This window comes from Caretta caretta, chromosome 14 (assembly GCF_965140235.1).
Source record: "Caretta caretta isolate rCarCar2 chromosome 14, rCarCar1.hap1, whole genome shotgun sequence".
In the NCBI taxonomy this organism is placed as follows: Eukaryota; Metazoa; Chordata; order Testudines; family Cheloniidae; genus Caretta; species Caretta caretta.
The window spans coordinates 26,725,931-26,738,962 of NC_134219.1; the positions used below are offsets into that span (position 1 = coordinate 26,725,931).

Consider the following 13,032-nt stretch of genomic DNA (forward strand, 5'->3'; position numbering starts at 1 on the left):
GGGGCTAGTTGGCGGTGACGCCGGAAGCGGCGCGGGGGGCGGGGCTAGTCGGCTCTGACGCCGGTTGCAGGATGGCGGCGGCCGGGCGGGCATCTTTGCTCCGGGCGCTGGGACTCTACGTTCCGGGACGCAGGGGCGCGTGGAGGCGACCGGTGAGGGGAACTTCCGGTCCGGGAAGTCGCGTCCCCTGGGGCCTGGCGGGGTCCTGCTCCCAGCTCTGAGCAGCCTGACCCGGCTTGACTCTATCTGGGGGCAGGTGTCCACGGCCAGCGCCTCGCCCTGTCCCAATTGCTCCCCGCCCCGGCGGGCGTCGCCCGGCCCCCGCCTGCGCCCCCCCCTCCCTTCCCGGCCGGCCCCCGCCTGCGCCCCCCGAGCAGCCTCGCACCTTAACCTCCTGGTCACCTCGTGTCTCTCTGTAGCTGCTCGCTGTCAGCCTCGCTCGCCGCTCCTCATGCTGGGATCTCCCCGGTTCCTTGGCGGTGACTCGCCACCTGGCTACTGCACCTCAGGGAGACAAAGCGAAGACGGGCCCCTCGAAGCCCGGGGTAAGGAGGCCACGTTCCCAATGGCGGCCATATCCATGTCCTTAATCTAAACTCAAAGAGGGGCTGCGGGCTAAGGCCTAAAACTCCCTCATGTTCCTTGTGTGTAGCAAGCGGTGCCCGGCCCTCCTGCTGAAGGGGGAAGCGAGGGTGGGGAGGGTCCCTCTGCGGCAGCCATAGCCGGAATTTCTCTCCTATGTTGATAGTCTCTGTGCGGTGGCTGCATTTACAAAGTACCCGGGTTTGGATTTTGGGGATTGGTTTTTCAAACAGGATTGTGGTTGATCTCACAGGTATTTTGTCATATGGCAAGAGCTGGGTGTTTATTTCATAAACACATACTTAGCACTTTTCTATGTTTTAAAAAAATTTAGTTAAAGATGGTGAAGTTTAATCTGTATGGAATCTTTCTCCTAGTAAAAAGAAAAGGAGTACTTGTGGCACCTTAGAGTCTCTAAGCCACAAGTACTCCTTTTCTTTTTGCGAATACAGACTAACACGGCTGTTACTCTGAAACCTTTCTCCTAGTAGCCAGTTTCCTGGAAGTCCTTGGCACTCACATTTGCAATTGGTGGAGCTTTATTGGCAGGAATGAAATACTTCAAGAAAAAAAAGGAAGACAGTATGTATATATTACATTATCATCCCAAAACCTTTGTAATTCCCCTTCCAAGCCTTTATAGCTGTGCAGATAAAAAGATCTTGTGGCCATGCTAGTTGTGGTACTGCTGCTTTTAAGGGGGACAATTAGGAGAGATTGAAAATGCTGATTTTAGCACACTACCTATCAGTGTGCTAGACACCTCATCAACACATGAGATGGCAGTTCCCTGTCCAAAAGAGATTCTGGTCTAAATATACATGGAAATAAGATGCAGCACAAGACTTTTTGCACATTCTTTTTTCTGTTATGACCTATTTTACCCATGTAGTTTTAGTATCCTTTCCATTTAGCTGTTTAACTCATGGTCATTTGCTCTTTGATTGTCAGTTTGTATTTTTACCCCATGTGTGCATATATACATATTTTATACCGTTATCTGTTTATTCAGTATTTTACTTTTCCTACATTTGTTTTGATTTCTTTTTGCTCTTTTAAAGTCCTCTTTTAAAACTTGTAGTTTTGTTGGTTTATCTTAAGTTGTTATATTGTACCTATTATCGTGGTATGAAAGCATTACACAAGATTAGAATATAAAAGCCCAGAATGGAAGTGTGTGTGTCTGTTTCCCCAGGGTGTGGAAGTATGTGTAAGACTTTTTAAGAGCATAGATTCCCAATTCTGATTTTAACCCCTGTATGCTTTTTTTAAGCACTTACTTACCTAATTCTTTTTTCCTTGTCTTGATACTGAAACCCAGTTAGACGTGGCAGCACAGCAATTTCCCTTCCTCCCTTGAGTCTCTAGAAGATGCCTGACTCTTAACTGCAGGTGTTCCATCCCAGTTCATGTTTCCTGACTTCAGCATATGAGCATTCAGTGCCATCTTGATGATAAGCTCCTTTTGGAGCACAGTAGGATATAGTTTATATGGAAAAATATCGCAGTAAAAAACTGTTCTGTTTGTTTACTATAAAGTTGTCTTGTCTAGTCCTGGGTTTATATTTTGCAATGGGCTTTAAAATTCAAGATGTTACATTACTGTTGTACTACTAGGAATATTTGCCTTTGAGAGCCTTATGACTCAAACTGTCTTTGAATGGTTTCTGGGATCCTTTGCCCTTTCGTGTGTGGCACAGCTCGTAGTAACCTCCCATTGCTGTCTGGTTTCAGTGCTGGAGAAGGAGCAGAAGCGGGCTCTTGGGAAGCCATTGCTGGGAGGCCCTTTCTCACTTGTGGATCACCAGGGACAGCCCAGGACCCACAAGGACTTCCTGGGCCAGTGGGTGTTAATCTACTTCGGCTTCACGCACTGCCCCGATATCTGTCCAGAGGAACTGGAGAAAATGATTCTAGCGGTGGATGAAATTGGTAAATGAATCCAGTCAGAATTCTAACTCTACTTAAAAAAGGCAGCACTTCATGTAGTGAAATACTACAGTGCTTCTCCCAGCTTACTAAATGGCAGTGGGACCAGCTCCTTAATATATGTGAAAATGTCTCTGCATTGCTTCACATTAGATGCACAGTTATAGAAGATCAGGTCAAACAGGGCCTCATGCTTTGATCTTGGGTGAAGCCTCATATTATAAGGCATGCTCTGAGTCAGTGTTGGGTTCCTATAGTTTTTTGTATTTGGCACGTTCCTGCGGGATGTGGCATGTTCCTGCTAGAAGAGTGTTTCATTGTTAATGAAACATAGTAGTGACTGCTAACCAAGGGCAGCTTCTTGATTAAAGAAAGGCTGGATCTATTCTGGAGAACAGATCTCTCTTGGGATAGAGCTTTGTCTGCATTAGAGAAATCTTCCCCATTCATCCCTCTGATTCAGTTGCAAAACATCTTATGTCCATGTGCAAAAATGCTGGGGAAGCAGCAATCAGTGTGACTTATCCCAACATCTTATAGGGGCAATACCTGGGGGACTTTGAATGGGCTGTATACATGCCTGTATGGTGCTGCATCCCCCATTGCTGGGGTTGGGGTGAGGTAGCCCCTATAGACCTCTCATGAATCTCACAAACATTCCCGTTACAATTTTACCAGTAACATTCATTTAAGAGGAGGTACTGTCAATAGGTGAAAGTTCCTGTGGCAAAGATCTTGGCTCCACAGGATAGGGATCATCTCCAATACCCTGCATGTTCAAAACTTCCTTTCAACAGAAAGGTTCTGCAATGGATGCTCTCTTTTAGTCTTCAATATTTCTTGGGTACAGAGGAAGTCTAGCAGAATGTTTAAAATCTCAGCTACTTGTCCCTGTGTGGCACTCCCAGCACCAGTGAAGCTGGGCCACTTGATAGGGTGTGATTGTAGATGGCAGGCTCAGTGAGGTCCACATCTGCTTGTTGAGGAGGGAGATTTGGGCCTCCAGCAGCACCTTGAGTAAAGGAGGAAAAGCATGGATGGTAACTGCTGGCAGGATGGAGGCTTTCCTAGCAGGAAAGAAACTAATGTGCTCTGGTCAAAGGGTGAGGGAAGGAAGAGGGCAGAAAGGTGAGTCCAGCTCTGTTGTGACAATGGGGATGACTGAAAGATGGCCTCTGGGCCAGGTGAATTGTAGGATCTGTTGACAATGGGTTCTGTCAGCTTCTCCAGAAGCAAACCTAATACACCTCTACCCTGATATAACGCAACCCGATATAACATGAATCCGGGTATAATGCGGTAAAGCAGTGCTCTTGGGGGTGGGGCTGCGCGCTCTGGCAGATCAGCTTGTCAGCATGTCTGGCTCCGACATGCCGCTCTGAATGGCGTGGTAGGGGTGCCGGGCTGGGCCCGAGGGTTTGGATAAAGAGCAGAGGGTCTTCGGGGGCAGTCAGGGAGCAGGGGGGGTTGAATGGTTCAGAGGTTCTGAGGGTGGAGCGGTCAGGGGACAGGGAACGGGTGCTTTGGATAGGGCGTGGGAGTCCCGGGGGGCCTGTCAGGGGGCGGGGGTGTGGATAGGGGTCGGGGCAGTCAGGGGACAGGGAGCAGGGGGATTGGGTAGCGGTGGGGTCCTGGGGGTGATTAGGGATGGGGGGGTGTCTCTGGAGGGGGCGGTCAGGGGACAAGGAGCAGGGGGCTTAGATAGGGGGTAGAGTCTTGGGAGGGGTGGTTGGGGTGGGGGGGGGGGTTTCTGGAGTCAGTAGTCAGGGGACAAGGAGCGGGGGCGGTTGGATGGGTTGGGGGTTCTGAGGGGTCAGTCGGGGTGGGAAATGACTTAATAACGGAAATGCTCGAGGCCAAAGCAAGTTCGATATAACTTGGTTTCACCTATAACGCAGTAAGATTTTTTGGCTCCTGAGGACCACGTTATATCGGGGTAGAGGTGTATATTGAGGAGAGTGAGGAGTGGCAGATCACCCTTTCCCCTCTAGGAATGTGCAGTGCTGCAGCAGAAAGTAGCTTCTGCTGCTGCTGCAGGAGGAGCCTTCCCTGATGTCTCGGTGATGTGGCATTGCTCCCTTGGAAGGAGGAGGTAGCAGGATAGGTGGTGAAATGCAAGATACCCTCTCCTTTCAACAGGGCGAAGTGGTTATTATTTCTCAAGCTGCCTGATCTTGGTTACAACATGCATTCCTTGCACCTCAATTGGCTTGTCAGCCCTAGTAAATAGAGGTAGGGTCTCCATGTGAGGAGAAGGGACCCCCAGGTCAGACACAAGGATTTGGAGAACTCCATTTTAGCTCATTGCACTTGCTCCCTGGCCTTTTAAAAAAAAGTTCATTAGATGTTATTTAAGCTGCTCAATATCATTCCAGAGTGGTCATCATTTCAGTCTGTGCCAAAAAGGGCCCCCTATACTCACTGTGTATTATAAGTTTGGCTGTAGCCTCATTATGTGGGAGATGAGCTGTGGCATTGGGCCTGTTGAGAGCAATATTAACTGTTAATGTTTGTGGTGACAGACAAGATCCCATCTCTGCCAAATGTGACCCCACTCTTCATTACCATCGACCCAGAGAGGGACACCGGAGAAGCCGTGGCCAGATATGTTAAAGGTACCATTGGCCTTTCTCTTCCTTGCACGGTGTAGCTGTTCTGAACTCGTTGCTTCCTTTTGTGACTAAAATGAAGGCTGGGCTCTACCAAAGTTGGTTCTGGGTGACAGGAACCTTCGCATGGCTAATGGGTTGCATTTCTGTTTAGAGTTTTCTCCCAAACTGGTTGGACTGACTGGTACCAAAGAGCAGATTGAGCAGGTGACCAGAGCCTATCGTGTGTATTACAGCTCAGGCCCCAAAGATGAAGACAATGACTACATAGTGAGTAAAAGCAGGGCTAGTGCCCGAGTGCTCTATTATTCACAGATTCATTCACTGATTTTAAAGCCAGAAGAGATCATTCTGATAATCTAATCTAATAACCTGCATAACAAATGCCTATATTTATTGCTACTACTAAATGTTTAAGTTAGGGGGGTTAGCCCCAAAGACCTAAACTGGGACCAAGGTACCATTGTGCTGGATACTGTACAAACACAGGTAATGGGTATGTCTACGTCTACACAGCAAGGAAAACTCAGGCTTGCAGGGCTTGGGTTGCAAGGCTATTTCATTGCTGTGTAGACTAGGACCCGGCAGGGTGGGTGGGTCTCAGAGAGCCCAAGCCTGGAAGTCTGCACAGCAATGAAACAGCCCTGCAGACTAAGTCCCATGAGTCCGAGTCAGCTGGCATGAGCCAGCTGTGGTTTTTTCTTTGCTGTGTAGGCATACCCAAAGAGGCATTTTCTGCTCCAGTGAGCTCATGTTCTAAAGGAGGCACACAAGGTGTGCATGGGGAATAACCTGCAATAACGTACAATTCATGGTTATGAATTAACATGAATTTAATTCCACGTTGTATTGTTTTGGTCTCACTTTTAATTGGAAGTAGAGGTAGGGTGAGGGGGAATGGCAGGAATTGGGGATTAAGGGAGTAGGAAGAGGGATGGTCAGCTCATCACTGCCTAGCGATGATCAACTGGCAGGGTTTTTTTGTAGGTGGAGGTGGGATTTGAAGGAAGATTAGTCAGTGTCTACAGTCAATAGGAGAATTTCTGTGTGTGTAAATTGCAGCATGGGAGAAAACGTGGAGCTGTTTAAGGATTGGTGCACAGTAAAGCCTGGGAATATTGGCATTGTGAAGGGGGGACTGACACCACAAGTGACTAAATTAGATGGGTGGGGGCAGGGTAGTACTGTGAAAGATCTTAAAGGTGAAGACAAAATTCTTGTGTTTGTGGAAGTATGGGGAACCAATGGAGGACTCAGCAAGGGATGAGGTAGTCCAAGTGGTGAGTCAGGAAGAAGAGTTTTGCAACAGTGTTTTGAGTGGATTTGAGGCATGTGAGATTGCAGTAGTCAAGACCAGAGAAGAGGGGATTATAGTAGTCAAGATACTAAATAAGGGCTTGGATGAGTTTCTGCAATATGGGCAAAGGGAGAAGGGTGGATCTAAGGGATGTATGGGAAGAATCAGCAAGCTTTAGAGATGTCCTGAATACATAAAAGTCAAGGACAACACCCAGGTTATAGGCCTGAGTAACTTGGAGGAAGGTGTTGTCCACAGTTGTGGTGGGAAGGGGGAGGTGGCAGATCAAGAGTTTGGTTTTGTCTTCTGAGTTTAAATTGGCAGCTGGATATCCACAAAGATATCAGTTACTGAGATATGGGATTGAAAGGAGGTGGAGAGCTTCCCCACAGAGAGGTAGGTGATTTAAGGTTGTGCTTGCAGATAAGAGCATGTAGAGGCAGTGGGAGAAGAGTGGGCCAAGAACAGTGACAGGGGGAGGGGGATGCATTGAATGAGATATTGAAGGAGTGATCAGAAAAGTAGGAGGGAAACCATGAGAAGATGATGCCAGTGCAGAGCTGGATTTCAAGAAGGAGAAAGTGGTGTCAGTTGCCAAGAGGAGGAGGATGGAGTAGTAGCCCTGAGATCTGACCAGGATGAAGTCACTAATGGTATGTCTACACAGCAGTGCAAGGCTATGGTTTGCAGGGGTTCTCAAACTTCATTGCACCGCAACCCCTTCTGACAACAAAAATTACTACATGACCCCAGGAGGGGGGACTGAAGCCTGAGCTGCCCAAGCCCCGCTGCCCCAGGTTGCGGGGGCCAAAGCTCAAGGGCTTTGGCTTTGGCCCCAGGTGTTGGGGCTTTGGCTTGGGCCCTGGGCCCCAGCAAGTCTAACACCAGCCTTGGTGACCCTGTTAAAACAGGGTTGCAGCCCACTTTGGAGTCCCGATGCTTAATTTAAGAACCACAGTCAGCTGAACTGTGTCGGGAACCCTGGGCTTGAGCGTCTACATTGCATTTTAACCCTAGGTTAAGGATTTTCCGACGTGTGCTCAAACCTAGGGCTCGAATCCACGCTGCAGTGTACCGACCTGAGTCAAAGTAACCCTAACCCAGAATGCCAAGGACCCTCCCCACCCCCGCTTCATCATCCGAACCCGATGCATGTGGTGCACAGTGGGGAAACATTAGTGCCCACCCTTTTTCCTAACTGTGACAGTGCTGTTGATGGGACTCGGGTCCATAAGGAGCACCTGAGTACATAAACTGCATAGTTATTCCTTTGGCTGTCAGTAGAAAGCTTTATACTGAACTCTACCATCTAATCTGAGAATTGGGCTCTCCCCCTCTACGCAGAGTCACATTGACAGGAAAATGCCCATTTGTACCGTTCTGAGGATAATTAGGACATCAGTTTCCGGGGCTGCCAAACTATTAAAATGAAACTTTGCAACTTTTAATTTTTAAAATGGGCTGTTCAATAAAGGTGTTTTTGGCTAGTTGGATATGAAGGGTATTCCCAGGACTTCGCGTGTAGTGTTTTCCAGAACCCTCCAGGGATCCCTTATCCCTACCCTGGCTGTACCCCAGGAGGCAGGGATAAGGGATCCCTGGGAGCTGTGGGGAAGTTTTGGGACTGCCTCCCACTCACCACCTTGACACTGATTAGGCATCTCTGAACACGCAGCCCCAGGGAGGGCAGGGGACCCCGGGAACAAGGGACAGAGAGCAGAGCGGGACCAAGTGTCTGACCTGCAGGGAGCAGGAGAAGTTGAGGTGTTGGAGGTCATCCCTTCTATCACCATGCTGAGCCGGGAGCTCTGCTGCTTTCCCCTGCCCCCCACAGGGTAGCTGCTTAGTCCCCATTCTGCTCTCTGGCCCGCCCTGGGGCTGCATGTGCAAGGTTGCCCCGGCAGCGCGCACCAAAATCTGGCTGTGCTCTTGTCACCAGGAAGCAGCTCTCTTTGCAAAAAGCTTGTTTTGATCAGTCTCCATTGAAAACTCTTCAAGACCTCTGGTAGTGTGTGTGCAGACTGGTGGTGTTCAGTAGACAATGGGTTAATACTGATCTGAATGCTGGGTGCAGGCTGTTTGCAAAGGGAGGTGTGGCTTCGATTTGCAATAGAGTGCAATAGACAGCACTGCAGATTGTCGGCTTAGAGAGGACTAAGGAAGTTCCCCCAAGGAACTCTGAGATAATTCTGGAACACTTCTGGGGCTGTGTGCATACAGGAAAGCAATAAGGCTCAGACCCTAGATCCCAGCTTAACACTGGCTTGGACTCTCCAGTCCTGGAGGGTCCTGGGACCTTAAGTTTGAGCCCTAGGTTAACACAATTGGTGTGTGGACGCAAGGGGGGTTAGGCTTGAGCTTAGGCTAAAACCTGGGCTTACGTTGCTGTGTGGACATACTCTAGATATGTTGGTGAGAGCAATTTCAAAGAGCTCTTCTTCAGGTATGTGTAAGGTAGCAGAGGGTATATCTACACTGCAGTGTAAGCCCAGAGTTAGTGGAAATTGAGTTAGCTGACCTGTGTTGCGGAACCCTGGACATGAGCATCTACGTTTTGTTTTTTAACCCTACATGAAGATTGTTTTCTAACCTATGCTGGAACCTATGGCTCTGGAGTCCACACTACAGTGTGCAGACCCAAGTCAAAGTAACCATATCTGAGTCCCTAGCAGCACCATTCTCTTCCCCAAATGTGGCTGCTCTAGTCCTAGGACTGTGGGGAAAACTTTACTGCCTGCCCTGCAAGTTACAGGTAGTTTGAAGCAGCTTGCTTTGCAGAAAGCTTGATCAGTTTGCTCTCCATTGCAAACCCAGGAGGTTTTCATGATAGTGTGCTTGCAGATCGGTGATCAGAAGAAAATGGGTTCATGCTGACCTGAGCTGCTGCCCTTTGCAAAGGGTCAGTGGCTTCCTTTTTCCGTAGAGTGGATTGCAGGTTGTTGGGATGGAGAGCGCTAAGGAAGTTGTTCCATGGAATTGTCATGAATTTAAGTTCCCAGGCTCATCTTTTGAAAGTGTTGTGCAGGTTTCGTTTGGAGACAAGTACTGAAAGATCAGATACGGAGTAATCTCTTTGTGAAAAGTGTTTGCCCAGGGTGATATGGTGTTTTTGTCTCATCTTTTTTCTGCGTAAGTTCATTCTAGAGTGTAGTGATTGTCTGATTTCACCCACACTTCAAACCGTTCATGCATAACAATCTAACCCCCCAGTTATCCACTTCATTTCAAGTGACCTGGCCTCCTGCTTAACAATCTGTCCCAACCTGTGTTTAGCTCAGTTACTCTTCTTCCTTCCCCAGGCTTGTGTAGCTCAGAAGCTTGTATCTTCCCCCAACAGAAGTTGGTCCAATAAAAGATACTGCCTCACCCACCCCTGTCTCTAATATCCTGTGACTAACACGGCTACAATAACACTGCATGCACTTTTAATTGTTAACACTGAAGCAGGTTTGTTCTGAAGTTTCAAAGATTTTATGCAGCTATGAGAAGTTTTTAATAAAAATACAATTTGTCTCTGATGCCGCTAACACATGTGCACGTCTAACTTCAAGCACATGAGTAGCCCCACTGAAGTCAGTGGAACTGTTCATGTAAATCAAGTTAGGTACCCTTGTAAGTGTTTTCAGGATCAGGGCCTTCGTTTTCAATACTTTGCCCATAGCAATCTTGTAAAGCTCAGAGAAGAGCCCCTACCAGGAGACAGGTTTTAACTGAGTTAATTATGTTTTAAATTGCAATAGCACACATTTTAAAGACTTCAGTAAAGTCTCCATCTGATTGACATAAATGATCTTTTAAAAATAAATTAAACCATTTTATATTGCCTTGATTTAAATCTTTCCACCCTGCTTGAAAGGCAGCTGAAGCTTCTTTGAATGCTAGCACAGTGTAGCCAGCAGAGGGAGCTCCATAGCAGGATACAGTGCCTTTCCCCCTACACACAAGGCCTTCTCTCCATAGCTCGCTTTTTTTTTTTTTTTTTTTTCTCAGTAACGTTATTGCCCTCACTATCTGCTCTGAGAGTGAATTTGGTTTACTGGAGCGTCCCTACCGCCATATCCCTTTGATTTACATCAGGTGAAGGTCTGGATCCTGAGTGCCTGTCTCACTGCAGGAGCCGGGGTTGTAGGACAGCAAGGAGTGAGAGGGTCTCGCAAACGTTGAACTCCAAGATGTTAGTCCGGCAGGGGCAGAAAGAAGTTCTCTTAATCTGGGCATCAGAAGAGCTGGGAAGGGGGAAAACAGGTCAAGCCTCATTTTCTCATCCCATCTTGTCCTCTGTACTTACCCTGCTTGAAGACTGGCATGGGGGAAGCTGCCTACAGCTCCTGCAAGGCTCTCCTCCTTGCAGTGCCTCTTCACCCTGTCTGTTTACAGCTTGTTCTCAAATTTCCTCCTGCTTGGCCCATTTCTAGTTTGTAACTAGCGTCTGTTCTTGTTGGTAAATCTCCAGTCAGAGATAATCGGATGGAAAGGCTAATCAGGGCACTAACCCTTACTGCCGTCTGAGTGATGCTCAGGGCCTGCAGCACCAATTTGCTCTCTGCTGTCTTACAGGTGGATCACACAATTATTATGTACCTCATTGGGCCAGATGGAGGCTTTGTGGACTACTATGGCCAGAACAAGAAGAATTCTGAGATTGCCACTTCTATCGCTGCACACATGAGACAGTATAAGCCCAGCTAAAATACAAGATCTGCAAAGAATGGTGCAAAGTCAAACTGTAAGGCAGGCTCCAATGGGACTGGCGTGTCTTTGCTTTCAACTGCACTGAACTTATAAGACTGTCCTTATGTCACATATTTCCTCTCCAGATAAGAAAGGTACATTGTGTTTATTTCTGTGAAATGTAGCTGCTTATCAGAAATTTGTACATAACCTTTCCCATTGGGTGTATTTGGCAGTGATGACCATGCTGCAGAATAAGAAACTCGTTTGGGATTCTTATGGAACTGGGGAGCAAAGAATTTAAAATTTTTACAAAACTATTTTTGTTGGTGAAGGTATCTCTGCATTAGTTATGCACTCACTTTTGGCAAGAGACAAGTGAGAACTGCCCTCTGCAGGGAAGGCTGTTCTCTGATGTAAGTTGCTGACATTTTGGCATCCCAAAGGGCTGTTCCCCCTTCTCTTTTCTGCAGTGCCTTTTGCTCTTGCACAGACACTTGTAATGTTCTGTCTACAGTAATGAGCCTTAATAGCAGTCCTACCCTGTGGTTTACTGGAGAGCACTGAAGGCACATCCTCTTCCGCTTGTGGGACCAGCCCTGTACAATAACTGAGTATTTTTGGGCTCGAGCCCAGGGATGCAGCATCATTTCCAGGCAAGATTTCCAATGTCCTAATGTAGAATGGTGTTACTCTTACTAGTAATGAAATAGGTTATGAGTTGGGGATGGATTTTCTTCTGGTGTAACCAGCTGCCTGTAGCTTTTTAGTCTGACAGTTGTGAAGCACTGAATAATGGAGTGGAGGAGTGATCAGCGATTGGTGTATGTGCCCAAGGCTGTTGCTCAGGTAAAATGTGTGCAATGCTCTGATTGTAAAATAAAGGAATGAATCTTATGTTGCATGCAGTTAATTTTCGTGGATGTCACGGCAGCGATCAAATCTGAATACCACCTTCAAAGGGAGCAGAGTGAGTGTCGCGTATATCCAGTGCCGCACACTGAGAGCAGAGAATGCAGCGATTACTCACCGTGCGTTGACGGTTGCTTTGAATAGGCTAAAATCCATATTTAAATGGGCATATGAACAATTCTGGTCAGAAGTGCATAGTGCAGTCTTATGGATAGTAGAGTGGCAGTGTGTTCCTTGTCACTCTGGCACATCCACAGCAGAGAGGCTTCTCTCTTAGCTTAGCAGTCTAAAGCTGTCTTGTACAGTTACTATGATTTAAAGAGCCTGAGAACTATTTGTCAAGCCTGATCAAGATTTGTGTATGATCCAGCCAACTGCTCTGAGGAGAGCTTCAATCCTTAGCAAAATAACACAAACTAAAACTTTATCAATGACCATTAAAGATTCCTCAGGCCTTAAATCAGAAGTTAAGGGAAAAGTCTCCGGTATTCCTTGCTACTTTGATATCCCCTACAATGCTGTCAGTAACACTCTTCAGCACTCCACAGACCTTAGTGGTGGCCGTATATGCTCCTGTATCGATAGCACATCTGTCTCACACACCCTGCATTTAAGGAGTTACTCTGCCTTAACATAGCTGAGGTCATAGTTGGGGTTTTGTATTATGTGTGATGGCGATGGTTGGAGGGAGTGTTGTTCACACCACTTCTGTGATAGTGAATTAATCAGTACATGAGAAGCAGCATGTGAAGCAAAGCCCAGACTTTCAGATTTCATACAAAAGGGGTCTGAAAAAAACAAGACAATCTAGTTCAAATGACAGTGGTGAGTTTGAAGCTTATTCTCTCTGTATTCATCTAATTTTCATTAAATTACCATGAAAAAATCCAAGTATTAGTCAAAGTTCACATTTGTTTTGGGTTTTTTGCCCTTTTTAGGAAGGTCATCCAGGAGATATGCTGTCTGCAGTAAACATGAATTTGTGTGGAACAAATCATGCCATTAGCTGTATTGCTTTTTATTATAGAATTA

At 47.0% G+C, this 13,032-nt stretch overlaps 1 protein-coding gene across 2 annotated transcripts; it reads left to right on the forward strand.

The window, feature by feature from the left end:
• The first annotated feature begins 19 nt into the window (after positions 1-19).
• Positions 20-11,985, forward strand: SCO1 (synthesis of cytochrome C oxidase 1). Of its 2 annotated transcripts, XM_075119386.1 has the most exons (7): positions 20-152; positions 420-545; positions 1,074-1,164; positions 2,317-2,514; positions 5,034-5,126; positions 5,275-5,390; positions 10,975-11,985. In XM_075119386.1, the coding sequence occupies exons 1-7, from the start codon at positions 72-74 to the stop codon at positions 11,104-11,106; spliced, it is 837 nt and encodes a 278-aa protein (XP_074975487.1). In that variant the 5' UTR covers positions 20-71; the 3' UTR covers positions 11,107-11,985. The 2 variants fall into 2 exon arrangements, with proteins under 2 accessions (XP_074975487.1, XP_074975488.1); XM_075119387.1 differs by lacking the exon at positions 5,275-5,390.
• The last annotated feature ends 1,047 nt before the right edge of the window (positions 11,986-13,032 follow it).

What these genes read in the sequence shown, in the direction of transcription:
- SCO1 (XM_075119386.1), top strand. Translation starts at nt 72, where the DNA reads ATGGCGGCGGCCGGGCGGGCATCTTTGCTCCGGGCGCTGGGACTCTAC. An exon ending in GGGGCGCGTGGAGGCGACCG is followed by an intron (nt 153 to 419) that starts GTGAGGGGAACT and finishes GTCTCTCTGTAG; the next exon opens with CTGCTCGCTGTCAGCCTCGC. An exon ending in ATGAAGACAATGACTACATA is followed by an intron (nt 5,391 to 10,974) that starts GTGAGTAAAAGC and finishes GCTGTCTTACAG; the next exon opens with GTGGATCACACAATTATTAT.